Source organism: Equus asinus, chromosome 1, assembly GCF_041296235.1.
Source record: "Equus asinus isolate D_3611 breed Donkey chromosome 1, EquAss-T2T_v2, whole genome shotgun sequence".
Lineage (NCBI taxonomy): Eukaryota > Metazoa > Chordata > Mammalia > Perissodactyla > Equidae > Equus > Equus asinus.
The window spans coordinates 201,663,316-201,690,783 of record NC_091790.1 but is presented as its reverse complement, the minus strand read 5'-3'; the positions used below and the strand labels follow the sequence as shown (position 1 = coordinate 201,690,783).

Genomic DNA, 27,468 nt, shown 5'->3' with positions numbered 1-27,468 from the left:
CAAGACAGCGACCTACCTCCCAAGTCCCCAGAGAGCTCTCCTTAAGCTGCAATCCATCTTTGCACAACTTCCACCCAGGGGTGCCACTGCAGCCCTCAAGAGAAACACAAGCCTAAGTCCTCTCTCACACCACAGCCCTTCAAAGAGGTGAAACTCTCACAAACTAAGATTTTTCTTCTTCAAGCTAAACTAGAAGTTTCTTTATTCACTCCGTAGTTGAAATGCAGCTCAGACGACTCTAACTCCTCTAGAGCCATTTCTTATGCATCGACATAAGGTCAGATGCCCAATGGCCAAGGACTCAATAGTATCTGCTCCCTGCCAACAGATCAGTCGACAAAACTGAAGCCAACCCCAGGAGCACAAAGCCGCTAATAAAGAGCCAGTAGGCTCAAAATTAAGAGCCCAGCATGGGAAAACAAAACAAAATGAATTAGTAGCTATGAAGTCCAGGGCTCCTTGTGGTCCATCTGAGATAGACCACCAGGGAGGGCAAACTTCCATGATGCGATTCACATAGGAGCTTGTTCCCACCCACCGCTTCTTCCACAGTAGGGGCTGGGTTAACTCAGTCATCTTACACAACGACAAGATGCCATTTGGCCTGGCTCTAGCCAAGCCCGTCCCCAAACAGGCCAGGCTTATCAAAGCAAAGATAAATCCCCAGAACACAGCAGACACTCCCTCATTCTTTCATCCATTCACTCAATGATTATCTACCGTGCAACTACCACGTGCCAGGCATTGTTCTTGGCACTGGGAACACAGCAATGACTAAGACAAAGCCATGCCTTCCTGGAACTCAGAATACATAATTATAAACAATAATATACTCTCGGGTAGAAATGAAATAGAGGAAGATGAGAGGTTGGAGAATGATGACGGGGGAGGTGTGTATATTTTAGATCAGGTGACAGCGGGAGAAGAGCGTTTGTGTGTCAGCTGGTAGAGAACAGGGAGAAGCAGAGGATGAGACAGGAGTCCTCGTGCCCAGCCTCCTGCCCCCTCTCCAGCTAAGGCCCCTCCTCCTGGGTGGGCCCACACTCACCTGGCTGGTAGCTCAGGAGATCCCTCTGGCCCTGGACATTGCCTAGCCATGGCTCTGGCCCTCGCTCAAACTTACAAAACAGCTCTGGGTTGGCAACAGTTGGTCCTGAGTCAGGAACAGAGAAAGGCACTATGAGGTCCTGGATCCAGGTCACTACATTAAGGAGGGTCTGTCTGTGACATGCTCTCAGCATTGTAAGATAAATGGTCAGGAAGGCAAGTAGGAATCTCAATGGTTTAATACGTGATTTAGAAACTCAGACACCTGTGAGGCCCCTAAAAGAATGGGGGACGAAGTGACAGCAATGAGGGGCACAAGTGAGGCTTGTAGGTATGAAGACTATTGGTTCAGAACAGACTCACAAACTCAAATGCTGAGAGGGGCCAGACCAGTAATACAACTGAAGAAACCAACCGGGGGCGGAGGCTGGGGCACCTGGAGGACTCACACCTGTGCGTGGGGACAGCCGCTGTGCCACGCCAGGAGCGGCTGCCATGTGGAACACGGGCTCAGCCCCGCCAGGCTGTCTCACTTTTCAAGAGAAGCCAGAAATCATATTTGCATGTGAAAACTCCCAGCGGTTAAATATTGACAACTTATTTAAATATTTCAAGGAAGCCAAACAAAATGATGACAGCAAAACAACAAAAAGGTGTGGGCCAAATCTGGCCCACAAGCTGCTACTTCTGGTTTAAAAGAACCAGCAGTTTGTTTCAAACCGTTTTTAGCAGGCAGGGAAAGAAGACCCAACCCAGCCACAATCCCTCCAACCACAGGGAGTTGAGACCGTGGCTCCCATAACCCTTAGACGAGGGCCAAGACGAAAGGAGAAATGAAAGGCAGGGCAGATGGTCACCAAATTGAAATCAGAAAACAGTACACATATGTTGAAACACAATCACCTCTGTCCATGGTACAGAGGTCTACCCATAGAAGCAGAGAAAGGACATTCAGAAATAGAAAAGGGCCCACCCCGGCGGCCTAGTGGTTAAGTTTGGCCGGCTCTGCTGCAGCAGCCCAGGTTTGGTTCCCAGGCACAGACCTACACCACTTCTCTGTCAGTGGGCATGCTGTCACAGCAGCTCACATACAAAAAAGGGAAGATTGGCAGCCGATGTTAACCCTGGGAGAATCTTCCTCACAAAAAAACAAATGAAAATAGAAAAGATGAAAAACACCTACACGGACACTGAGTTTTAAGCTGTTTTATCTCATTAAACCTCTACAACAACCCTATGAAGGAGACCAAAGCTTAAAAAGGCTAAAGGGTGTGGCTAAGGCAAAGGAGCATCACGTGGTGGAGAGGGGCTGAGACCAGATTTCCGCACTCCCGATCTGATGCTCCTCCTCCCTCCGCTCACTACCTCCAGTGTCCTATGGGCACTGAAACAGAATCCACCTTGCAGCTCCACAGACCACAGGCGGGGCTTTCCACCTGGCACCTTGGGGTATCCTGAGGCATTGAGGTCTAGCCTAGACATGCCCAATTTCCCCACTGCTCTTGGCCACTTTAAGGTAGAAGAGAAAGGGTGGTGTGTGAACCCATGTGCAGTGAAGTTAGATACAAGATGAACAGATGAACAGTGCAAAGATGCCTGGAAAACATGGTGGGATTCCAGAAAAGTCTCATGTATGTCATGGTCTGGGTACGGTTGGGAATGCTGATCCAGATTCAGGGCTGGAGGAAGTGCACAGGAACCCATACCCAGTGGCGCCACCAGCTTGTCAGAACCACAGATTTCCGTCTGTTGCTGACTCAGCAGCATCCATTCCTCTTGAAGCAAGTACACTGTGATGTCATCGAATGTCACAGGAGCCTGAAAGGAAAAATGACACCAGCTAAGCACCAACTTCTTCCTGGGATTAGTCTTTCACACCTGTGTTCACGACCACCTGAGGGCAGCCCTACTCTGGGAGAGTATCAGATCTGCGGGGGTTGGGGCATTGTCAATCTACATACAAGACCTACACTTATGCTTCTCGCCACTTGGGTACAAGTCACAGTGGGAATGAGACTCGCTCTTCTAGGAAGGGCCACACACTGAAACAACGGTCATACAGAAGGCTGACTCAAGAATTTCATAACCCTTTCCTGGCATGCTCTTCACCTGGCTTCCCACAGGACCCATTCCTTCTCACCCAGTGCCTCGGCAACAACTTATGGCACATTCTTTTGCAAAATCTTGAACATGGTAAATCTTCACTTAGGAAGATGTATCTGATTTTTAGAAATAGTCGAAAGTCATTCAGAACTATGTCTGCAAGTGAAGTTGATGATCAAGACAGGCAAAGCTTTAGAGCTGAGAACTACATCCCCTGGGGCTTGAAAAGTGGCTATGTTCCACCAAAAAAGGCATGAGCGGTTTCGGAAAATGTTTTGGGGAATTCTGGATTAAGATGGCAGATTGAACAAGTACACTGAATTTTTCTTCCTCCTTGTGAATTTAAAAGACATTCTCCTCCCCCCAAAACTCCAAAACAAAACACCCCCTAGAATGGGGAACAATGAGGGGACAACAGTAATACAATTTTAGAAGTTGAAAAGTTGAAAAGATAAAAAAGTAACAACTGAGGGGCTGGCTTGGTGGCATAGTGAAGTTCACATGCTCCGTTTTGGCAGCCTGGGGTTCGCCGGTTCGAATCCTGGGCATGGACGTATGCACTGCTCATCAAGCCACACTGTGGTGGCATCCCACATACAAACTAGAGGAACACTGGTGCAGACGTTAGCTCAGGGACAATCTTCTTCAAGCAAAAAGAGGAAGATTGACAACAGATGTTAGCTCAGGGCCAATCTTCCTCAGATCCAAGAAAACAGAATCCCCATCCCGCAGTGGGCAAACTGAGAAACAACCCAATTTGTACCACTAAATCTTCAAAATGCTCGGGACCTGACAGCACGGCAAACCTCTAGCCTGGGAGTGAAGACAGAGAGGCTGAAATAATTGAGGAATTGGAGAAAGCTGTTCCCCCACAAATGCCTGCCCAGAGTCTCCTACACGAGTCTCCGAGTTGACAAGCCCTCCTTTCCACGTGCTCAGAGCTTCCAGTTAGAAGGTTGGCTTTCCTCTGTTAAGTGTTAGCAAACAACTGGCCTACCAGACATCTGAGCTCTACCAGGGCTGAAAGAAACCAAAACAGATGGGGGGTGGACTAAGGAAATGCAGGGGAAGCAGCGAGAAGATTTAAAAAAAAAAAAAACTGGGGCCAGCCTGGGGGAGCAGCGGTTAAGTTTGCACTCCGCTTTGGCGGCCTGGGGTTCGCAGGTTCGGATCCTGGGTGCAGACCTAGCACCACTCATCAAGCTGTGCTGTGGTGGTGCCCCACATAGAAAATAGAGGAAGATCGGCACAGATGTTAGCACAGGGACAATCTTCCTCACCAAAAAAAAAAACAAACAACAACAACTATCATTAATAGCCACAAAAAAAGTTATAAAAGAAATAATCAGAAAAGAAAATAGTCAGAAAACTCCTTGTTGTTTGTCCTATTTAATTTCACACCACAAACCTTTATGACCGAATCAAATAAATAAATAAAAATTACCAAGAAAAAAGAAATTCCTGACCTGCAAAGAAAAATAACATTTTGGGAAAATAGCATCCTTGGAGCTAAGTATAAGTCCTTCCAAAATGACAACTCTAAAGGGGACACACTCATTTCAATTTATAACAAGTTCTAGTTTGTTTGTTTAAAATTGCCTTGTAACTTTATACTCAAATTTCAAACACATGAAATATCTATTTTAACTTCAACAGTGAAGTGTCTCGAGAAAAACAACACAGATAATTCTTATCGATTGCTACTGAATTGTCTATTTAAAAGATAATTTAAATCCCACAACTAGAAGGACCTGCAACTAAGATATACAACTGTGTACAGGGGGGGTTTGGGGAGATAAAGCAGAAAAAAAAAAAAGAAAGGTTGGCAACAGTTGTTAGCCCAGGTGCCAATCTTTAAATAAATAAATAAATAAAAAATAATTTGAGTATTTTTCTTTTGAGTCAATACATATTCACTGCAGAAAATTTAGACAATAAGCAGAAAATATGTTTTAAGATCATCTACAATCCCTTATTGAAAAAGAATTACTACTAACATTTGGTATGTAACCTTCCAGTCTTTTGTCTATGAATGTGTAAGAAAGAAGTTTTAAAAACAAAAATGGAATTGTACTGCCAAATGTGTATGTTTTAAATAACTATTTGCTCTCAGTGTCTTCCAAAGCAAAATGCAATTATATTTCCAAAGACTTATAGGAGGATGGGCCCTGCTAAAAGAAGGCAGTCAGACAGGAAAGGGTACACAAGACATGGCCTAGGGAGAGCCAACGTGGGTGCGGGGAGGGAGAACCCTCAAGATTGCGCTGAAGCCAGAACCAGCAAGATGACCGTACACCAGGACAAGAGGGCAAGCTGTTCCGACTGGGGCAGGTTAAAAAATTTGTGACCAGGGAAAGCAGGGCTCCCTATTCGCACCCACTCATGCTTCCCCCTAGAGGGAACAGGTGGGCATAATTAGAGCCAATGGCCCCATCACTGTAGCTCCCCAAGGATGAAGAGAGTGGCCAGGACAGAATGTTTGGATAATAAAGAAGTGTCTTCCCAACAAGAGTAATTCCCCTGACACCTGGTACCTCCCTTTTAACCAGTATCATGGCAAGAGTATTCTGATTCCAGTTGACTGCAGTATAAAGAAAACACAAATCTGCTTGACTTGAATAAGAGGAATTCCTAATCTACATATAAAGCAAAGATTCCCACTTTCTACAGGGTAGAGCTCTGACTTCTCAGCCCACCACAAAGTCTCCTCAGCCTGAATCTAACCCACCTTCCTAACCTTAGCTCCACTTATTGCCACACCTGGAATCTCTACTACAGGCAGATTAGTGTAATTCTAATGACTGGTTGTATCTTGCGCTTTTCCTGCCTCTACACATCCAATCTCTAGATTCCAAACTCTGCCCATTTCCTCCCACCAACGAAGTCTACCCAGCCACGAAGTTCCTAGTCACACTCCATCCCTTTCATGAGGGCCTAACCACCTAACCATGTGGCCCATGACTTTCTCCTTCCCCTGAGCAAGGAAGGCTTTCATCCCTCGTGGAGCCTGGTACTTAGGAAGCCTATGGCTTATTTTATAACCCCCTTCACCATCACCTCCCAGCTCCCCACCACCAGGTTATACAGAAAGTACTTCCTAGGCACTTAATTTTTTTCATTTAACTTATTTATTACTATATTTCTATGTGCTTGGTGCATCGTGACCCTAAAATATGAAAAACACCATCTCTATTGTGAAGGAGATTAAAATCTATCTGGAGGGGACAGACAACTATGATACAAATGCAATAACAGAATTGTGTCCAGAGATAAATGAGAAGGAAGTTATCCTTCTATGGGAAAGACAGAGGGGGCCAGGAACCAGAATCACTGAGGCAATAAATACATGCACAAATAACTTCGCATCAGCCCTCTTTTGGCAGCACCAACAGACTCCCAGAGGGCACACCAGGGCCAGACTGCAGTCCTCTTCCCAGCACCCACGCCTTGCAGCAAAAGTGCTCCTGCAGTGACGCTACTTTATGAGTTATTCATTCAAAAAATACTGAGAACCTAGCAAATGCCAGGGGCTGCTCCACTGTTCAGCTGGGGATACAGCAGAAAGCAACGTCAACAAACATGTAAACAAAGAGATAAATGTGAGACTTCTGTAGAGTGATAAGAGCTGGAAAGAAAATAAAACAGGATGAGATAGGGTGATGGGGAAAAGTCTTTGATCTCTATCCATCCTTCTGCCAATGACAGGCAAGATACCCCACACGCAGTCCAACGGGCCAAGATTGCTTTTAGTTAATAAATATCACAAAATAGCACCAAAAGGAAGATTCTAATAACAGACCATGCCACTGTCTCAAGTGGACCCCCAGTCTCCAGCTTTGAGCCAAAACTGAGATTCAGAATAGAGCCGTAGAAGAGAAGAGCCATTCCACCCAGGCCTTAGTTATTGTCATTCATTTGCAATACATCTTACACTGCCAGTTTGTTTTGCAATCACTTTATTTCATCTTTGGATAACGTTCTCATTTCCCAGGTAAGAAAAATGATGCACTTGAGAAGGGTGAGCACCTTTTTGAGGCACCCTGCAAATAACAGTAAAATCAGGAGTGAAATTCCCAGCCCCCAGGGCTTTCAATTAGTGCTCCGGCCTGAAAGACATCAAATTTCTCCTCCACCTCTCAAAATGTCTGTATTTCTCTCTTCTCCCATTAAAGACTCAGAAAACCTATAACTCAACAGAATTGCTTGAAATCAACCTCAAATCACTAACTCCAATTTTCAATGCCAATTGTTTATCACCCTTCTTCCTCACATTTTGCTCCCCCTCATCCAAACTCAGCTTCAATCTAAACTAATGTGGATATTACCTGAGGGTAAGGACCACTTCCTTTACTTTTTTGGCATCCCCTACAGTGCTTAACATGCGGCGGGCACACAGCTGACTTTCAGTCTTTCTTTAGTTAGGTTCTGTTGAACTTTATTGTCTTGGACTGTTTCCTTAGTAGGTTGTTTCATCTGGAAAATGCATCACTGTAGCTTGGGGCGGGGGGCAGTACAGAAGAGATGCTTAAGCAAGGAGTAACTTCTTTTGTAATTCAGAGTCCTTCCCAGTCTTTCCAGGAAAAACTACAGCATCAAATTAATCTCATCATCCTTTCTTGTGTCTGTGGGACAACCTTTCCAGGCTTATCCAAGTCTTTGAAGTGAAAACTGCAAGAGAGCTAAGCGAAGAAAGTGGTCATTTCACATTTATCTTTGTACTTCTAGCCTCTGGTTCAAAGTGAATGACAGCTCACAGATGTTTATTAAATGAACAACAACAAAAATTTTAAAGGAGGGACTCAGTCAGCACTCCAAAACCTCTGATGAGGTAATTTCCTGTGTGCCCAAGAAGAAAAAGTCCTCAAGAACGGGTGGCAAAGAACATGCAGAAAGACCTTAGGTCTAACAGGCTGTCACTGTCTCCAAGTCAAGCGCCTTACAAGCACGCTGGTCTTTGCTGACACTGCCTTGGTGCTCCAGCAATCCTGTCAAACCCACTTAACTCTACCTTCAAGTAGCTTTTCCCACCTTTTCTTCCAACTCACAGCCTGCTACTCAAAGCCTGAGGCAAGTTTATGAAACACGCTTCTAAGCAATGCTCAGATACTCCATGAAGCAGATAAGCTGGAAACAGAAGTCGGCAAGAAATATGTCAGATGCCTTTTGCTTTTCTTCTTAACCCTGTCTTAAGAAGCGGGATGTAGGTAGGACCAAGCCCTCACCCTTCCTCTCGGTGATGCTGATCCCTACCCCTTGGTTCCCACTGGGGTCTTATTCAGCCTGAAACGCTTAAAACAAGTTGGGCCTCTTCAAAAAACGCCAACGGTGGTGTGGGAAAACAGGGAGCACTTTCGCATCACTACACTGAGCGGGGTCACCCACCCCTGCATCAACCGAGTTGTCACTTGGCGGAGGGCGGCTGGCCAAGCCGGAGACGGAGCGGAGCCGGGAGGCTGCGCGGCACTCGGAGCCAGGCGTCCGCTCCTCCCTGCGCCCCCGCCCAGAGGCTGCTGCCCAAGCGCAGAGGAAGAGGCGGCGGGCGAGCGGGCGAGTCCTTCCCTGCAAGGCTGGCTCATCTGCGGGGACTCCGCCCGTACCGCCCGCCTCGCCGGAGCCCAGATGAGGGATCTACGGGAAGGGGGTGGGCGGCCCCAGGGCCCTTCCAGGCCTACCTTCCCCGACTCCCTGGGCTCCATGGCCCCGCTTTCGGTGCCCCGTGCTGACCCAGCCACTGCCTCCAGGCCGCCCCCTCCCCCCGCGGCCAGGCCCGAGGAAGCCGCAGCCGCGACCACCTTGGTGACGGGAGCCCCTGAAGGGGAGACCGCCCCGGCGGGGAGGTAACGCGGCGGGGAACTGGATCTCCCAGGTCGTGGGGGCGGGAGCGCTGGCGGAGCCGGGAGAAGCGCGCAGCTGGGACTATCGTCGTGCCGAGCGAGCCGCTTTACGACAGCTGCCTAGCACGAGGCAGCGGGGCATCACGGGAAGCGTAGTCCGGCCTCAGTAGGCGGCTCTCAAAGCTGCTATTGGCTCCCGGAATGCTGGGTCCTGATTGGACGCCGAGCAGCTCTCTCTGCCCTTCCCGCCACCCTCCTGGGTGATAGTTCTTAGGTAAAGTCCCTTCGACGCTCTCCCAGACCCTGCAATAGGGCAAAGCACTCTAATTAGGCTATGAGATCCCTCCGTTCTTGCGTTTGTTCCCTCGCATTTTTAGGGCCAGTGTTAACCTTGAAGGTTCCAGACTTTATTTAATCAAGGAGGGTAATACTTTTCTTACATTCCTTCAAAAAGCGTCATTGGTTGCCTACTATGTGCCAGGCACTGTGCAAGGTTTGGGAATGTAACACAGTTGAATGTAACAAAACCCTTGCCGTCAATGAACTCATAGTCTATTGGGGAAACAGATAATTACAAAACAAAGAGACAAGTGCAATGAAAGAGGTGAGCAGAAGACCGTAATAAAGCATGCTGTCACTTTAGAGTGCAGTGATGGGAAGATATGGGGTGGTTAGTCAAGGATTTCCTGAGGAAGTGGTGCCTGAGCGGAATTAAAACAAGAGGTAGGAACTAGCCAAGTAAAGGAGGTGCTATGGACGGAATAGTACCCCCTCACACTAAAAAAAATTCGTATGTTGAAGCCCTAACCCCACTGTGATGGTATTTAGATGTGGGGCCTTTGGGAAGTCATTAGCTTTAGATGAGGACAGGAGGGTGCGGCTTTCATGATAGGATTAGTGCCCGTATAAGAAAAGACGCTGGAGAGCTTACTCTCTCTGCCATGTGAGGAAATAGTGAGAAGGCAGCTGTCTGTAGGCCAGGAAGAGAGTCCTTATCAGAACCTGACCGTGCTGGCTCCTTGATCTCAAACTTACAACCTCCAGAACTGTGAGAAAATGGATTTTTGTTATTTAAGCCACCTGGTCTATTTTGTTGTGGCAGCCCAAGCCAGCTCAGACAGACAACTGGGCATAAGAAAGAGCGTGAGCAAAGCCAGAGAGACAAGCAAATGGTGCAGGGACAGTGTGTAAGATAGGAAGTTATGGGAAATGACGCTGGGGAGATACACAGGGGCTGGATGTGGAAGGGAGAGTGTGCTACATTAAGGAATTTGAAATGCATTTTAAGTTGGTGAACGGTATAAGAAAATTTGCACTTTGGTTGGATCAGTCGTATTGCAGAGTAGAGGGTGAATTTAAGGGAGAAAAGACTAGAAAAGAGAAGACCACACTATAAAAATATCCTTGCTCCCCTTTCTTCTCTTATCTTCTTTAAGAGATATAAAATTATATAAAGTAATAATTATAACAATTTAGTTTGTAGTATATATAGATGTAATATGTATAATAATAATAGTACCAGTAAGACTCAATGTATTTTTACATGTGTACCATGTAATCACCACCCAGATCAGATATAGAAAATTTCCAGCACTCTAGAAAGCTCTTTTGTGGCCCTCTCCCCACTATGTATGCATAGAAGTAAAACTACAGAAAGTAAAGAAGTGATTATTATAAAGTTTGCAATAAAATGAACTTTAGGGGAGAGGGAGGCAGGTGCGTTTGGGAAGGGACACAGAAGTTTCTGGCATGAGAACAGTGTTCTGTTTCTAGACTTAGACGGTGGTGACCCAGATGCTTGTTTTACAATTATTCATTAAACTGTGCATTTATTTTTTATGCATTTTTATGTATGTGTGTTTTAAGTCACAATGCAAAATTTTAAATAAGAAGAAATATAGTTTATATTTTTAAAGTTTTATTAATACATATTGCCATAACGATTGGTAAATATTTGATTATCACCCTTGGGTAGGTCCCAAATAACCGTTTTTCCTTGTATGACCCTGCTTTCCTAGCCAGGGTTGAATAGAACTAAACTCAGTAGGGCCAATAAGAAAACCTTCTTTAGAAATGTGAGGAAGATTCAATCCTTCTTAATATTTGACCTTGTATTAGGCAGCTCAGGCTGCCACAACAATGTACCATAGCCTGTATGGCTTAAATAGAGACGATCACTTCCTTACTGTTTTGCAGGCTAGAAGTCCCAGATCAGAGTGCCCGCATGGTTGGTTTCTGGCGAGATCTCTCTTCCTGGCTTATAGACAGACACCAACTCACTGTGTGCCTTCACGACCTCTTCTTGTGTGCACTTGGGGTGCGGGGGGGGGTGTCTCTTCTTATAGGGACACTAATCCTATCAGGGCTACACCCTTATGACATCATTTAACCTTAGTTACCTCCTTAAAGACCCTATTTCCAAATACAGTCACATTGGGGTTTAAGGCCTGAACATATGGATTTAGGAGCACACAATTCAGTCAACAGCCTTGTATGCTTTGACCAGCTACCTTCTGCCAGATTCACTCCTTGGTAGGTGAGTCTGCATTTGTGAGAAAGACGCATGTGAAAAGAGGAGAAGACAGAGAGAGGACTCCAGATGGCCTTCCAACCGCCGGCTCCGGGGCCCAGCTGTATCACTACCTTGGAGAGCTATAGTTCCACCCGTGAGTTATCCCTGTATTCTTATAACAAATTCTCGTTTTTGAGTAAAAAAATTGGAGGTGAAATAATTGAGACAGCTAAGATAGATGTTCTTTTGACAAGTTTTTCTGTGAAAAGGTGCAGAAAAATGGGCAGAATCTAGAGGAAAATGTGTGGTCAGGCAAGGGGCTAAGCTGTGAGACAGAAGGCCATGTTTCTGTGTTGATGGGAAGGGAACTGCAGATTCTGCAAAGGTGGAATGAAGCCAGGACCCAAGTCCTTGAGAGGGCAGTAGGGGCTAGGACCAGAGTATAGAGGGCCTTTCCAGGAGTGCGGACACTTCTAGATGATACCAGGAGGGAAGAAGGAGACGATGGAGTAGATGGAGTTTGTAGATTTACCGAGGGAATGGCCATCTGATGACGTCTCTATGAGACAAGGTCATCTCATGAAAATGAAGTGGGGAGAAGAGGAGAAGGTGTGGATAGCCATCTCAGAGAATGGGAAATGGGGTTTATGGGGAAGCAGTAAGTAGGATGGCCAAGTTGAATTAAAGGCCAATTTGAGGCTTGTGATCACACACTTAAGGTAAAAATAGCCAGTCTGCAAAATTCTGTCCAGAAGCAGAATCTTGGGCAGATGTTTGGGCTGGAGTACTGCCGGACGGGTATGAAGGAGGGGGCAGAGAAGCAGGGGGATTAATAGTGTTTGCGTTGGAGGACCATAATGAGAGAGAGTTGACTCTCAATTCTATCTAGCTGCACATTAGGATTACCCATGGACCTTTTAAAGAACTTGACTTCTTGGGTCCAGGATGGGGCCTGGGCATTGGTTTTTAGATGATTCTAGTGTGCAGTTGGTGATGAGAATCACCATGAAGGCCATGAATCTAAGCTGAATCCTGAGGGGAGATAGGAGGGGGCTGATGAAAAGTGAGAACCTGGTGGGCTCAATGAACATGAGGCTACAAAAACAGAATAAATGATCGCAGTGGAGTCTATAGCAAGCAAGCTGGAATGATAGGAAGTCATGATTGCTAAGTAAATATTTGAAAGTGTTTAAAAATTGTCGAATTGTGGGAGTAGATTCTCAAGGTGGAAATGAGGGAGAAGATCATTGTCAGTGAGGGGGTGAGAATATAAGAACAGAGTCTTGAATGGATTCTCCATATGGACACTGAAGATGCTGAAAGTTCATGGAAAGGAATATGACCCGTGAGCTGAAGTCTTCTCTGGATGATGGAAAGTGACCAGTGGAAGTCAGGAGCAGAGAGGGTGGTGAAGCTGGGTGGCACAAGCTACACAAGAAGAGGTCTCTTTGCAGGAGGTAGAGGGAGAACTGGCCAGCGGAAACCATAAACATGAGCATCACAGAAGACAAGGATCTTTCTTCCTGGCCCTGAGGTGGGACGTGGGAGAAATATCAGCTTCCCGGTGAGTGGGGACTTCAGGGAATAGATAACCTAGCTTCGTAATTACATGATGGTGGAAGAAATTTTTGGAAGTGTTAACAAAAGAGCCGAGTCTACTGATGACAAAGCAGGAGTTTCAGAGGGCATAGTCGGGGGAGTGGAGGGAAAGGAGGTGTGGGGGACTGGCTCAGAATGGGGGGATTTACAAGCAGGATGCGAATGAGATGTGATGTTGAGGGACCATTCTGAAGACCAGTGAAGTAGACAGGGACATGGAACATGAGGAGCTAGTCTCTTGGAAGACAGTGGGCCTCTCCTTTCAATCGCTGTCCCAAATACTTAGCTCAGCAGTGTGGCTTCTGGCCAGCTGCCCTCCTTGACTCCACGGAGTGGGATAGGACTTTGGGGGTGGATAAAACAGGGATTGCACAAGTAGAGACACTGGGGGGAGGAGTGGAGTTGTGGGAAGAGGATGAGTGGAGAGCAGTTTAGAACATGGTGATTTTAAGGATCTAAGTGACATCCGGGTTGATGTTCTAGTCTTCGGCTGAATACACAAGGGCATAAAGAGTGTAACCTGTGTGAGAGGACAGAAATCATGCGGATAATCAAATTATAATGGCTGCTTCACTATCAGGAATGTCATTCCTTTTATACATTTTCCTTCTCAAATATTCCTGACAGTCCTTCCCCGTAGAGGGATATATGTGATCAAGAATCAATAATTATCGCTGGCTGCCTGTTGCCACCTGGTAGGAGAGTAGGGACTACGGCCTGACCTTTGAAGCCAGACTGAGACACTGACTAGCCATGCAGGCCTACTGTGGGAGCAAGGATTTCTAAAATGCTCCCCTGCATCCAAAGATGTCCACCCTAATTCCTGGGACCTGTGGGTATGAGGAGATACCACTCCCATGATTGTGTTACATCATATGGCACAACTGACCTTAAAATAGGGAGATTATCCTGAATATCTGGGTGGGCCTAATGTAATCACATGAGCCCTTTAAAAAGCAGAATTTCTTCTGTCTTTGGACAGAAAAGAAATAAAAAATATTTGAGGCATGAGGGGGAATTGATGTGCTTGACAATGGAAGGGAAGGAATACAACCTTAAAAAGCAGAGAGCTGACAGCCAGCAAGGTGATGGGGACCTCAGTGCTACAACTGCAACGAACCAAATTGAGCCAGCAACCTGAATACGTTTGGAAATGGATTCTCACCAAGAGCCCCCAAATAAAAGCCCCATCTGGACAAAATCTTGATTTTGGCCTTGAGAGACCCTAAACAGAAAACTGTGAGATAACAACAGGGGGTTGCTTTAAGTTTGTCCTAATTTGTTACATAGCAATAGCTAACCGAAACAACCACAGAGGTGCTGCTTTGATTGGGCTGCCCATGCCCATTGGTCTCTGTTGTCTCCTGTTAGGGATCTGTCACCGTTTTTGCCACAGCTGATCTCTGGTACACCCAGACACCTCCCAGGCTCATCACTGGCATTGCCGCTGGCCTACTGGGGGACATGCCACTGAACTCCCTGGGGGCGATGCTCTTTCAACACATTACCCTCAGGGATAGGAGAGATAAGATAGATTTTAGTATTGAACTAGGACTTAGATTTTCTAGAGGATGGGAGAAGGATATAAGGTGGGAAGTAACTGAAGACGCTCATCTACACTAGTCAAGACAGAAGAACTAGGCAGGGGCTGATAGACTCAGAAAACAGAAGGACCCAGATCCTGGAGGAGAACAAGGAAGAAGCATAGGAGTGTTGTGGGCAAACCTGTGACAGCTGGAAGGGCAGGAAAGTGAAGTCGAAGAATGAAACAGAAACGCTTTGCAGGAAGGAACGTTTTCTAGGAAACATGTAGAAATTGAATATGCTCATTGGCACCCCCTTTCAGGAATCCCACCGAATTGGCACAACAGGGCCCCCACTTAGGGCCTCCCCTCAGACAATTCAAGTTCTCATTGCTCATGAAAGAGTTCCCCTTCCTATGTCCCACTTTATTAACTAAAGATCCTTCTTCCTTTTTCTCTCTCCCTTTGGCCCTCTCCCCTTTGCCAATAACTCTAGCTGGATGGGACTCTCATTTGTGGAGACAGTCCGAGAAATATGAGGGAGCAGGATGTAATACATAGACTCATTGGGCACTGGAGCAGAAGCATCCAGCCTGGCTCCCTCTCTCCACCACATCCTGGAAACAGAGCTGGAGACAAGGACTTCATCCTGAAAGTGACCCCAGAGAGCAGACCTGGGGACTTGGGAGGGTGAAGCAGGGAAGAGGAAAAACTGATAGAAGGGTACATTTTAGAGATCACTGCTGTGGCGCTGGGGGCTTCATTCCACTTCTGAGAATTACACAGCATGCCCCCAAACAATGGTGGCTGGAGCATCCATCTGTAGCTCCATCCCCAGTAGCTGAGGGCAACCGCCAGAGGCATTTACTACATCTCATCCTCACTCTTGCACTTCTAGCTGTGCCTGTGTGAAGACCAAGTGGACTCTCTGTGTGTCGGAAAAGCCCTGGGCAGAAAGCAAAAGAAGCTTGAAAAGAAGATATAGGATGGCAAGTAGCACATGAAAATAAAGTGTTCTGCATCACTCATCATTAGGGAAATGCAAATCAACACTGCAATGAAATACCACTTCCCACCCACTGATTGGCTGTCAAAAAATCAAAAAGATAACAACAGGTGTTGACGAGGATGTGGAGAAACTAGAAGCCTCATACACTGCTGCTGGGAATGTAAAATGAGGCAGCCACTTTGGAAAACAGTTTGGAAGTTTCTTAAAAAGTCAAACATAAGCTCACCATATGACTCAGCAATTCCACTCCTAGGTACATACCCACAAGAAATGAAAACATGCCCAGAGACTTGTATAGGAATATTCATAGCAGCTTTATTCATAATAGACAAAAAATGAAACTACTCAAATGTCCATCAACTGGTGGGTGGATAGGTAAAATGTGGTATATCCACACATGGATTACTATTCAGCAACAAAGGAACAGCTGCTGATACATGTTGTGCTATGGATGAACTCAGAATCATCACGCTAATCAAAAGAAGCCAGACATTTACGTGAAATGTCCAGAAAAGGCAAATCCATTGAGGCAGAAAGCCATTTATTGGTTGCCTGGGGCTGGAGGGGGGAAGGATTGATTGCAAATGGGCATGAAATGATGGAAATGTTCTAAAACTGGATTGTCATGATGTTTGTGCAACTTTGTGTATTTCTATAAAAGTCACTGAAGTGTAAACTTAAAATGGGTGAATTTCATAGTTATGTAAATTATGCCTCAATAAAACTTTTAAAAGGAGGAGGAGGGGTGGATGTCAGCATGAGCGGAGCTGGAGCTTGCCTGGAATTGCCACCACACTGCAGCTGAAATCAGACAGGTGAGGGGTATGACCTGCGACGCTGGAGATGTCTAACACCATAGACCTTCAGACTTCATATTCAACCCGCTACAGATGAGGACACCAAGGCTCAGGCACGGGAAGTGACTTGCCCTGTTTACCAGCCATGACCATTCACCGAGGTCCCCAGGGGACAGACCGAGGTCCAGGCCAGCACTCAGACCCGCCCTTCCTCCCTTTCCCCTCTGGGCCCAAGATGCAGACTCCACACACGGGCTTCCTGCCAATGTCACTTTATTTGGGATATGCTTGTGCCAGGGCAGGGAGGGGACAGGTGGGCAAGGGAGGAGGGGGTCAGCGCTGCTGGGCCCGGTGATCACGTGAGGGGCGGCAGCGATCTCATCCTGTAGAGCCCTCAGCGCTTTGAGAAATCACCTCCTGGAGGACAAGTGAAGAGGAGATGGCTAGCACAAAAGGCAGAGTGGTGGGGCCAGGAAGGGACGAGGCTGGAGAAACCAGCAGAAGAGGGAGGAAGAGCCGCAGGAAGAAGCCCAGAGCAAAGGTGAGCTCCTGCCCTGTGCTCCACCCAGGTGGTGTCGGCACCCTTCCACCTGTCTCTCTCTCACCTGCAGGCAGTGAGCCCTCGGGTTAGCACACACTAGGTACTTAACAGGAACGAGGCAGCTGCCGGGCACTTCACACGCTCACTCGCACCAAGTCCTCCCAACAAGCCGGTGCAGATTGTCAGCCCGGTTGTGAAATGAGGTCATGGGGGCTCAGCAAGGACGGAGAGGAGCTGGGATCTGAACCAGGTGTGACTGACCCAAACCCCCAAGCTTACATGCGATTGGAGAAGAAATGAGCAAGAAGGCTCGGAAGTGGACTGGAGGAGATCGGTCGGATTCCAGGAGGAAGAACCAGGCCAGGGGCTGAGCGTTGGGTAACGGGGTCCTGGCTGTCAATGGGATGCCCCGCCCCGCCCCCGCCTCTGCGGAGACCTCGCCCCGCCCCCACCGGGAGCCCCACCCAGACCCACCCTGGCAGGTGCTGCACTGACAGCTGTGGATGACGGGCAGCACTACTGGCTCTGTGTGGCCGCCAGGACAGCGCAGGTTCAGGATCCGCACGGGGCTCTCGGGGTCCAGGCGGTAGCTACAGCAGTCGCACTGGCTCTGCAGATATGGCTCCTAGGTGAGAGGGGTGACCGAGCTGGGGAGGGGACAAACTTCTTCCCTTTCTTGGCCTTTGCCATCCAAGAGGGACTGGGGCAGAAGGAGGGCCAGATCCCAGATCTCCCGCCGAGCTGGGCAGCCAGGCAGGGGAGGGATGTGTCACCACCAAGCCCCATTCTCCAGGAAGCCCAGCTCCTTCTCTCCAGCCCCGACCCGTCTGAGCGTCCACAGCCTGCAGGTTATGGGAGTGCTTTCCCCGTGCCCATCACTGCACCCACCAGCAGAGGGACAGACACAGCCCCTACCCCTAGGCGCTTACAGTCTAGCTGGAGAGACAGACTAACAGTTTCTAAACTGCATAATGAGGCCCTAAACCGCACAGTTCTGACCCTAAGTGCAAAGGGAGCTCCTGCTCTATGATTGAATAGTAACTGTATAAGTCCCAATGTTTAATTTTACACATAATTCTATTCTAAGTTTATTTTGAAATAGGTAATACAGTCACACAATACTGAGTTTAAAAACTACAAAATCTTTCAGTAAAAAAAAATCTCCCTCTGATTTCTTTCCCACGATCACTCATTTTTCCTCCCCAGGAAAAAATCTCTTACCTCCCCTCCTTTCCTCCCTGTATGTTTTAAACAGTCCAAAAGTCACTGGGAAGGCATTCCCCGGAGACGCAGGGGGCACCCCAGGGAGCAGGAGAGTGGCCAAGGGTGGAGGACCAGGTAGGAAAGCACCCTTGTCTTCCAGGAATAGATGACCCGGGCCGACCTGACTCCCCGGGCTGGCTCACCTCAGGCATGACGTTGGTGCTGGATGGGCAGTGCCCACTGCAGTAGCTTACTTCCACCTGGTCCAGGTAGCAGGGGCCCTTGGTGAGGTTGCGAAGCTCGGTGAGGTGCCGGCAGGAGGCTGACTGCTCTTCTGTGGGGAGGGGCAGGTGAGTGACAGGAGGTGGGGGCAGGGCAGAGAGAGAGGCTGTGATGAGGGGACTCTGTGTGTGGGGAACAGAGGGACAGGGCTTGGAGCTGAGGGGAGCATGTCAGGGCTGGTGTGATCAGCACTGGAGGTCTTCACTCTGCCAATCCCCATGGTGGGCAGCATTGCGGAAGGGGGGCCTGCCAGGGCAGGCATGGGGGTGGTTTGGGAAAAGGGCCTAGAGCAGGGAGAGGCGTGTCAGGAGGTGCCCCAGGTTCCCCACTTACCCAGGGTCTCCTGGCGGCAAGTGGGACAGCAGCTCCCTGGCTCCTGCACGGTCACCTCGCCCTGCAGAGGGACCGGCCCCCAGTCCACTCAGGAGGATGGCCCCACTGCGCCGGCACTGCCTGCCCCAGGCCCTAAGACCAGCCTCTGGGGAGGGACCCAGGAAGGAGCTGGGGGAGCCAGTCTGAGAGGGCAGCAGGGCAGCAGGCGGGTACCTGGGCACAGGTGAGGGGGGGGCACTGCTGAGTGCAGACACTCCTCCCACCGAGGCAGCGGCAGCTCTCACAGTCCTCCGGCCATTCGGATCCAGGCTGGAGAGAGAGGAGGAGAGCCTTCTCTCCATCTCAGCACATGCCAACCCTTCTGTAACACTACCCCATTCCTGAACCCAGTCTGGGGCCTGGTCAGCGCAGTGGCCTGAGACAGGAGTCGGCAACAAGAGTTTCTAGGGGCAGGTGGGCCATGGGGGCTCAGAGACTGTCCCAGTGTGACAGGCCGACAGTGGAGCTGCCCCTTGCTGCGAGCCGCAGAGCAGGGGAGGAGCCAGTGGATGGGAGGCTGGGGTCGAGAAGGGCTCAGGGCCACAGAGGGGCTGCAGTGACTCACTGGGTGGGGATGCCCGTGGCGCCAGCACTCGCAGCGGTCTGCAGGCACGCAGGGTCCCGCCTGGCTGCGGAAGTGCCCAGGCTGGCACACGCAGCCTGGGGCCTGCCCCGCACTGCAGTTGCTCTGAGACTCAGTGGCGTTCGGTTCCCAGCATGTCCGCTCGCAGGGTCCCAGCTCCCCAGGGGCCACCTGCTGCCACACTTCCCCAGGGGGGCAGTCTACCAGGGAAGACCACCCACCCCACCACATGGGTCAGCCCTGGGTCCAGCCTCAATTCTCCCCCCTCCCACGCTGGGCACCCCCAAGTCCCTCCTCCCTCCCCATGCACTGCCCACCTGGCTCCAGCAGCCTCTAGCCATCTAAGTCTCCAAACACACCTCCCTGCTCTTACCCACCCTTCCAAATACTAGCAGGGCCCAGCTCAGTTCTCGCCTCCTCCAGGAAGCCTCCCCTGACCAGTCCTGTCCACCCCAACTTCTCCATTCCCAGCACTGATTTCACACCTTGTGGGTGCAGCTTGCCTGTTAGTGAGCCAGGGACTGTCTCCTGTCTCTACCTGTTCTGGCAGGTGAGGCCGGGGATGCCCGGGGCTCTCTAGCCCAGTGTGTCTCTGAATCCACACAGAGCCCAGTGTGGCAGAGCTGGGCACATGTGGGCCCTTAGCAAAGGGCTGTCGATCTTGATCAGACAGCGGTGACAGCACAGGGCAGACAGCACGGCCTGTAGACTGCCAGGCAAGGGTGCCGTTTCAGCTCGCCCTATAACCTCAGTTTCCTCATCTGCAGGGAAAGAACCCTCCACTGCCTGCCTCACTCACAGCCCTGGCTCAGTGCCCACAGTGTGCCTGACAAGTGCCCCAGCCACCCAGGGTGGACCATGCCTGGTGGACCAGGGAGCACTGGGCAGGGAGCCTGGGGATGCGGGGCAGTGTGGACAGATGGGGGAGGGGCTTCCTGAAGGAGGCAGCCATGCCTAGGGTGGGCAGGGCCCTCTCCCCTCATCAGGGCCAGCCCAGCCTTGGCTGTAGAGGGACCAGCAGGGGCCTGTATGGCCCACATCTCACCCTGACAGTCAGTGAGGGAGCAGTTGAAGGCTCCACCTTGGCAGACACTGGGAAGACAGAAGCATGTGTTCAGAGGCCTCCTGTGCCCTCCTCCCCACTCCCATTCTCAGCAACCCCTGCCTCCCCCAACCCCCCAGTCCCCAGCCCTCACCAGCGGGTGCAGTTCCAGCTGAGCACAGTTCCTGGGGGCAGCTCCTGGGCCTGCTCTTCAAGGCTTAGGGTGAGGCCCCAGGGCAGGGAGAGCTGGGTGCAGGGGCATGCAGTGGGGGGCACACAGGTGCCATTGTGCAGCAGCTGGGGCAGTGCAGGCTCCAGTTAGACTCCAGTCAGTGCCTCCTACCCCCATACCTGCCTGCTCCCCCAGGTGGGAGTCAGGGCCCAGTGCCCACACCTACCTGCCCTCCAGGGCAGCCACAGCCAGGCTGGCAGACGTCCTGCACACAGAGGTCACCAGGCTGCAGATGTGAGCAGAGGCGCGGGCACGAGAGGGCACAGGCCCTGAGCACCTGGCCAGGTGGGCACTCTAGGGGAGCACACAGATAGTGATGTGGAGTCCCGAGGGGGCTGCCTCAGGACCTGCCACCTGCCCTGGTGAGTGTCAGCTGGGCCAGGGGCCTCAGCTCAGCAGCACCAAAGGGCAGGGCAGGCACCCACCACTGGGCACTCACCAGGGCAGGGCTGCGGGTTACACTCCTGCCATTGCTCTGTGTCCTGGGCTTGGCATGGTGCCCCCCTGGGACCTTCCTCACAGCTCCGACGGCGCTTGGTGATGCCCCCACCGCAGGGAGCCGAGCAGCTGCTCCAGGCTGACCAAGGCCCAAGGACTGGGCACTCATGGCGTGGACACAACAGGGACCCATTGACACAGGTGCTGTGGACAGGGGTGTGCAGAAAGGGCCCCAGCCCCGAATCAGTGTGAATAGAGTTTTGCTCCCCAGCAATGCCCATGACCCTGACCTACCCCAGGCCTCCCATCCGAAGCTCCTGTCCTCCCGCCTGGCCTGCAGTGGGCAGCCATACCAGGTTTTGCAGTCCAGCTGCACCACCTCGGCCGGGGCCAGGACCCACGAGGCATTGGGGCTGGGGAGGCCACAGCGGCAAGAGGAGATGGGCACACAGTGCCCATCCTGTACCAGTTGCCCAGGGGGACAGCGGCAGCCTGGTGTAGGGGTAGGAAGGACAAGCAAGATTCAGTGCCAGGGCAGGCACACACGACGAGTCCCTCTGGACTCCAAGGCCTCAGGCTGGCACTGGAGCATCCTTTCCGTCTGCCACCTCCCTCCCCGACGTGACCTGGTCTCCACGATATCTCCCACCCCCAAGCTCAAGAAGGGGATGCTCTAGGCCGCCCTATGTGTGGGTACCACCCCAGGGCCCTTGAGGCTGCCTGAGAGCATCCTCACAGACACAGCCCATCTCGACTGAGGCTCCCTCTACACAGGACCCCCAGCCAGTCGCTGAAAGTGACCCGAGGACCCACTCTGCTGCCCTGTTACTCATGACCCTGCAGTCTGTCTCCGCCCCCAGGCCACACACTCGCTGCCCTGGCTTCCCCAGGGTTCCCAGGCATGGCCTGGCCACCTGGGCGGCACGGTCCCTGCAGACACTGCACACGGTCCCAGAGGTCGGCACAGCTTCTAGGGCACTGGTTGGCACAGTCAGGGGTGGGCACGGTGTCCCTGGACTCACAGCTCTCCCCTGAGGACCAGAAGGTAGGAGTCCACATTAGGGACGTTCTCAGGCCCTGCCCTCCACTGCATGCCTCCAGGAGCAGAGGCAACATCTCCCTCAGGCGCTATCTCTGACAGTACTGTCCCTGGCTCCTCCTCCGGACGCCAGGTTTGGGGGGTTACCTGGGCAGGGCCCCATGTTGCAGCTCTCTGTCTGAGCCCATGGCCCCCGGCAGCCTCCTCCAGGGGGAACCCCTGCCTTTCTCCAGCGCAGCCGGAACCCCCCACTGCAGGGCACCTGGCAGGGGCTCCAGGGCCCCCAAGGACTCCACTGGCATAAGTCTGAGGAGGTAAAATGGAAGTCAGTGCCCAGGGTTCACCTCCCCTGCCTCCTGCTCCCACCCCAGCCCTTGGGCTCCAGCCCAGCAGACACTGGCACACCCTGAGCTCCACTCCCCGACCAGGGGTCCCTTCCTTCTCTTCCAGCTGCGGCCCCACCCGCCTCAAATCCAGCAGGCCCTGGAGTGTTAGCAGGTCAGCTAACTACCCGGGCACAGAAATGAACAACACGGCCCAGCCCCTCCTAGCCAGGACCCCCTCCACCCTCATTCCAGGCCCCTTGCCCTGTTGGCCTAGGCCCCTCCCCATCACCGTGGCAGGCTTGAGGGTCCGGGCAGAGGCGTTGCTGGCTGAGTGGTGCAGTGCAGAGGTCTGGGTCCCCGGCCCATGGCCTCCCTGTCTCAGGGTCCAAGCAGAGGCGATGGCGGTGCTGCTCCGAGGCCAGCACAGGGGCCGAGGTTGGGGAGAGGCTGGCTGGGTCCTGGGGCCAGCGCTCCTCTAGGGCAGCCCTGGAGGCAGGGGCCAGGACACCAAGGGGCAGGCAGGGCCCACAAGGCGACCACTCGGACCAGCCACTGAGAGGCAGAAGACCTAGGAAGGGCAGCGTGTGGGAGCCCTACCCAGTGACCATCCCCAGACCCAGCGACCGTGGTGGACACAGAGGGCTGTGACCCGGAAGCTGGAGGAGGTGGGCGGCGGGCAGCCAGGGCGGGGTGACCAACCATCCTGGTTTGTCTGGGACTGCCCCAGTTCTAGCACTGGAAGTGCCAGGTCCCAGAAACCCCCCAGTCCTGGGCAAATGGGGACAGCTGGTCTCCCTAGTCCAGGGTTACCTTGACAGCCCCAGCTGGTGCACCGCAGCTCCCCGTGCTGGCATACACTGTGGGAGAGAGTGGTCAGAGTGGGCTCTAGAAGACAGGATCCAGCCCAGAGTGGTGGGCGGGGCCTCATGTAGGGGTAACCTGAGCTCTGGGCTCATCTGGAGCAGGATGAGGCTGGGGCTGGGCCTGGGGGCCTTAACTTGACCTTCTCTGTGGAGGTCAGGCTGTCCTGGGGGCCCCTACCCCCTCCCAGTCCATTCCCTGGCCCCTCCCCCACCTCCATCACTCACCACTCTTTGCAGCCCAGCTGCAGGTTTTCCCCGGGGGCCAGGGTCACCCCGGCTCCTTCTCCTAAGATGTGCTGGCAGCTACACTGCTCTGGGGGAATGCAGCCCCCAGCCTGCTCCAGCAGCCCCTGTGCAGGAGGGGACACAGGAACAGGGCTGTGTGGCAGTCATCTCTGCGTCCTAACACCAGCACCGTGCCTGGCCCACAGCAGGTGCACAGGCGTGTTGCTGAGGGAATGGATAGGCGAACAGCCACGAGGTAGAATGTGAAGAACTAAGGCACCACGAGGAGGCACCATGAGGAGGGGTGTCACGGTGGGCATCACGAAGGGAGGGAGGAGGTGTGGGAGTGTGGACAGAGCAGCCCCTTCTCCTGGGGCCTCTCCGCTAGCTCCACCCCTCACCTCAGGGCAGTAGCAGCCGGGCTGGCAAGGTGGCAGGTCCTGACAGAGCCCACGGCTCAGGTGTGTGGCACAGAGCCCAGCACAGGGGGAGCCGCAGGCGTGGAACTCAAAGGGAGGAGTGCAGCTGTCCTCTGGAGGGGAGGCAGGCAGACTGATGGGGGGCAGCCCAGAGGCAACCTCTGACCCCCAAGCCCAGAGCACATAGTGCATGGTCCCATCGAGGCCCCTTGGGGACACCCTGTAGGAGTGTAAGACTGCCCCCCTGCTGCCTGAAAGGACAGCCCAATGTCGCCCATCCAGTACCCACTCCACCCGTGTAGGTGCCCCCAGGGAAGGGGCAGGCGGGTCTGGGCCTTGGAGAGCCAGGAATCTGCATGGAGGATCGGGGCTGCGGGGAGTTAGGGGCCAGCAGGTGCTCTAGGGATTGGTCTACGGGAGACGGAGGGGCAGAAATGGAGGGCAGCTACAACAGGAGGTGGGCCAGACCCACTGTGCCTGGGGGCAGCTCCAAGCGGACAAAGCCTCTGCTGGGCCCACAGCTGCAAAGTGGGAAAATCACAGTGAAGGCTACAGGGGTGGGGAACAGCTGTGACGAGAGAGTAGCTGAGGGTGGGGCAGGGGAGTAGCTGGGCTGCCGAGGGCAAGGGTCAGTGCAGGCCAGGGCAACTGCTCTGAGGTCCTGGGGGCATTGAGGTTCGCTCCGAGATGAGCTGAGAGTCCCAGTGGGGGCCCTGGGAGGCCCCTGCCAGGGTTCAGCTTGCTCCTGGGGCCTCACCAGAGCAGTTGCTGATGAGGCAAGGCCGGAAGTGGCCGTCCAGCCGTGTGCAGGGGGGGCCCTCCCTTGCCCTTCCGGGAGCTGGTCCCTGGTGTCGGTAGCGCTGCTGGACCAGCACTTGGCATGAGCATCGCGTCCAGCTGCTCCAGCTGCTCCACACGCACTCCTCTAGGGACCAAGGTGGGGGATGTCAGCCAGGGGCCTCTCTCTTACATGCTCTCCCCCCTCATCCCAGCCCCAACCAGCACCCTGCACAGGAAAAAGGCAAAAGGAAGCCAAGAATTCAGAAAGGTCCCAGCTGGCAGGGTTCCTTGTCACCCAGCAGTGAGAGTCACATCTCAGAGGAAGCGATGGGGGAAAGCAGACAAGAATAAAACAAAAATGGGGGAGGAACAGATGTAGATATATTTTGGGGGAATAATCTGGGGGTTTGGAAAACACATATTATTCCCTGAGTTTTCCCCAGGGAGGAAAGCCGGGGAGGGACTTCACTTCCCTGCACACTCACCCAGGCAGGGCCCTGCGTAGCAGGCCTGGGTGTCCAGGTGAAGGAAGGTCCCATTGCAGGTGGGGTCAGCCTCGGCCAGTAGGCAGGGGCAGGACCCAGAGCGGGAGGCCAGGCCGGGGCCGCAGCTGCGGGAACAGGGCCCCCACGGGCCCCAGGAACAGGCCTCCTGCAGCCCCGGGCAAGGCTGCCACCCACAGTGCTGGGTCTGGGTGTCGGGGCCCAGGCAGTGGCGGGGCTCAAGGCGAGAAGCCAAGGCCATGCAGACCCGGGTGCGGACCTGGTTTCCACCTCCACAGGAGACAAGGCAGTCAGACCAGGGGGACCACAGTGTCCAGGCCCCGGGCTCTGTGGGAGGGGACAAATGAGGTTAGAAGAGTCAGAGGGAGCGAAGGCCCCGAGGGCTGGGCAGGACCTTCGTGGCACAGGGGGTGGCAGTTGGAAACAGGCGGGAGGGAAATAGAGGATACAGAGCAAGATGGACAGCGAGGCTGGTAGGGTGGGGTGAGGCGGGGATCAGGGTGAAACCCAGACCTGCACACTTGGTGTCCTCGCAGATGACCCCCTCCGGGGTGCAGGAGCTGAGGGGAGGAGCCCAGACTCAGGGATGCTGCTGTCCAGCAGGACAGTACAGGCCACCCTGCCCCTGCCCCTGCCCCTGGGCTTACCACTGCTGGCACTCGCCCTGCTGCCAACTGTCCCCTAGGGTGCGGGAGTGGGCACCATGCAGGCACAGGGGTGGGCACGGGGGCTGAGGGCAGGGCTGGCTCTGGGACTGCTCCTCCCGACACTCCGGCGCCCATGAGTCTGACGTGGAGGACCTGGGCGGGGCCGGGGGCAGAGAAAGCAAGAAATGGCCCAGGGCCCTTCATCACCCCTCCACCTCCTAAGGGACACCCAATGGGGAAACCCAGGGTGGGCGCGGAGGTGGCTAAGGAAAGGCAAGGATGAGCAGGGACAAAAGCTTGGCCAGGACACAGGCTGGGTGCAATCACTGGTGGGGGGCAGGATCCAGGAACTTGGTGTCAGAGAGGGAGACGGTGTCCAGGCAGCGGGAGACCCGGGGTGGGGAGAGGTGACCCTAGCCTGGCCCAGCCCCATACCGGAAGCGGCTCTGCTGCCCGCCAGGCCCACATGAGCGGCTGCAGGGACTCCAGGCTGACCAGCGGCTCCAGGTGCAGTGGGCTGGTGGTGGGCAGGGCTGAGCCGTGCAGGAGAGCTGCCCGGCCTGGCACGAGCAATTGTTACAGGCCTCCTGGTGCTGGCTCCCTGGGGCCCAGCTGTGGCCCTGGGCATCCGTGCACTCGCAGTGCTCAATTGGCACACAGCCGCTGTCCTGCTCCAGGGAGCCTGTGGGGAGGCGACCCTTCAGAGCTGCACTGGCACCCCAGGCACCAGCTGCCTTCCTGCCCAGCTGCCCTGACATGCCATGCGGAGGGTCGGGGCAGCACATACCCTCAGGGCAGCGGCAGCCCCGCTGGCAGGGCTGGCCATCCTGACACACGATCCCCTCCTGGAGGTCTGAGCAGCGGCGGGGGCAGCGGTTGGCACAGCTGACGACCTCCATGCCTGCTGGGCAGCCCTCCTCTGAGCAGATGGGGAGGACCAGAATCAAGAGGACCCTGAGCCCCAGGGCTCAGAAACCCTCCCGCTGCCCCAAGGGGGCCCACCCCTACCTCCAGGAAGCCATACGCCCTGTCCTTGTCCCCACCTTGGTGCCCATGGGAACATGGGGCTTTGGGGAGACCCTGGGATGGGACATTCTGAGGGACAGAGCTGCTCTTTGCTTCTGCCTGTGAGTTCCCAGCATCTAGCCTGGCACTCAACAGATGTTTGTCCAGCTGAACTGAATTCGTGCATCTAAAAAGCCAACATTCTCACCTATGTGGCTCCTTTGTGTTCATCCGCAGGGAGATGGAAGGCAATGTGTGTAGGGAGTGGCCTAACAGAGGGGGTGGGGCCTAGAGTAACCCGGGTCCGTGAGGTCAGTGAGCTCCGAAGGACCAATAACAGAAGGAGCTGAAGCAGGTGGGGGAGGGCAGGGGATCACAGCTGTCTGGCTCAATCCACATCCCGGGCACCAGGTACACTCAGCACTGTCACCCTCAAATCCTCCGAGAATCTCGACAGGGCAGGACGGTTCTTTAGGAATGGGAGAGTGGGGCAAAGCTGAGACAGTGAGTTCTAGTCCAGGGTTGGGGTGGGCAGTGGGTGGGT

At 53.0% G+C, this 27,468-nt stretch overlaps 2 protein-coding genes and 1 long non-coding RNA gene across 10 annotated transcripts in view; 1 reads left to right on the top strand and 2 right to left on the bottom strand.

Annotated features, from left to right (window-relative positions):
* Positions 1-9,093, bottom strand: part of ZNF862 (zinc finger protein 862) — a 34,181-nt gene extending 25,088 nt beyond the window's left edge. Inside the window, exons 1-3 of one of the 3 annotated variants that reach the window (XM_014830515.3) lie at positions 8,823-9,093; positions 2,754-2,865; positions 1,049-1,153 (exon numbers count right to left, since the gene is read on the bottom strand). In XM_014830515.3, the coding sequence (XP_014686001.1) occupies positions 1,049-1,153; positions 2,754-2,865; positions 8,823-8,846 (241 nt within the window). In that variant the 5' untranslated portion in view covers positions 8,847-9,093. The remainder of the gene's footprint in view (positions 1-1,048; positions 1,154-2,753; positions 2,866-8,822) is intronic. The other 2 variants (XM_044751149.2, XM_014830516.3) reach the window with 2 other exon arrangements.
* A 1,379-nt stretch (positions 9,094-10,472) lies between these two features.
* On the top strand, positions 10,473-16,282 carry LOC139045891 (uncharacterized). The gene is made up of 3 exons (XR_011505227.1): positions 10,473-11,650; positions 12,951-13,060; positions 15,115-16,282. It is a non-coding gene; the product is annotated as an uncharacterized lncRNA (long non-coding RNA).
* A 400-nt stretch (positions 16,283-16,682) lies between these two features.
* LOC106824298 (SCO-spondin) overlaps positions 16,683-27,468 on the bottom strand; it is a 54,953-nt gene continuing 44,167 nt past the window's right edge. For 2 of the 6 annotated variants that reach the window (XM_070515568.1, XM_070515578.1), the window contains exons 82-104: positions 26,707-26,838; positions 26,355-26,601; positions 25,920-26,072; positions 25,786-25,832; positions 25,255-25,599; positions 24,747-24,914; positions 23,972-24,102; positions 23,571-23,695; positions 23,293-23,339; positions 22,772-23,050; positions 22,304-22,462; positions 22,032-22,148; positions 21,471-21,609; positions 21,119-21,321; positions 20,846-20,973; positions 20,602-20,744; positions 20,451-20,497; positions 19,388-19,605; positions 18,997-19,092; positions 18,784-18,844; positions 18,372-18,502; positions 17,440-17,590; positions 16,687-16,841 (exon numbers count right to left, since the gene is read on the bottom strand). In XM_070515568.1, the coding sequence (XP_070371669.1) occupies positions 16,819-16,841; positions 17,440-17,590; positions 18,372-18,502; positions 18,784-18,844; positions 18,997-19,092; positions 19,388-19,605; positions 20,451-20,497; positions 20,602-20,744; positions 20,846-20,973; positions 21,119-21,321; positions 21,471-21,609; positions 22,032-22,148; positions 22,304-22,462; positions 22,772-23,050; positions 23,293-23,339; positions 23,571-23,695; positions 23,972-24,102; positions 24,747-24,914; positions 25,255-25,599; positions 25,786-25,832; positions 25,920-26,072; positions 26,355-26,601; positions 26,707-26,838 (3,290 nt within the window). In that variant the 3' untranslated portion in view covers positions 16,687-16,818. Of the gene's footprint in view, positions 16,842-17,439; positions 17,591-18,371; positions 18,503-18,783; positions 18,845-18,996; positions 19,093-19,387; positions 19,606-20,450; positions 20,498-20,601; positions 20,745-20,845; positions 20,974-21,118; positions 21,322-21,411; positions 21,610-22,031; positions 22,149-22,303; positions 22,463-22,771; positions 23,051-23,292; positions 23,340-23,570; positions 23,696-23,971; positions 24,103-24,746; positions 24,915-25,254; positions 25,600-25,785; positions 25,833-25,919; positions 26,073-26,354; positions 26,602-26,706; positions 26,839-27,132; positions 27,394-27,468 lie in introns of those variants that run through there. The other 4 variants (XR_011505178.1, XR_011505177.1, XR_011505179.1 and 1 more) reach the window with 4 other exon arrangements.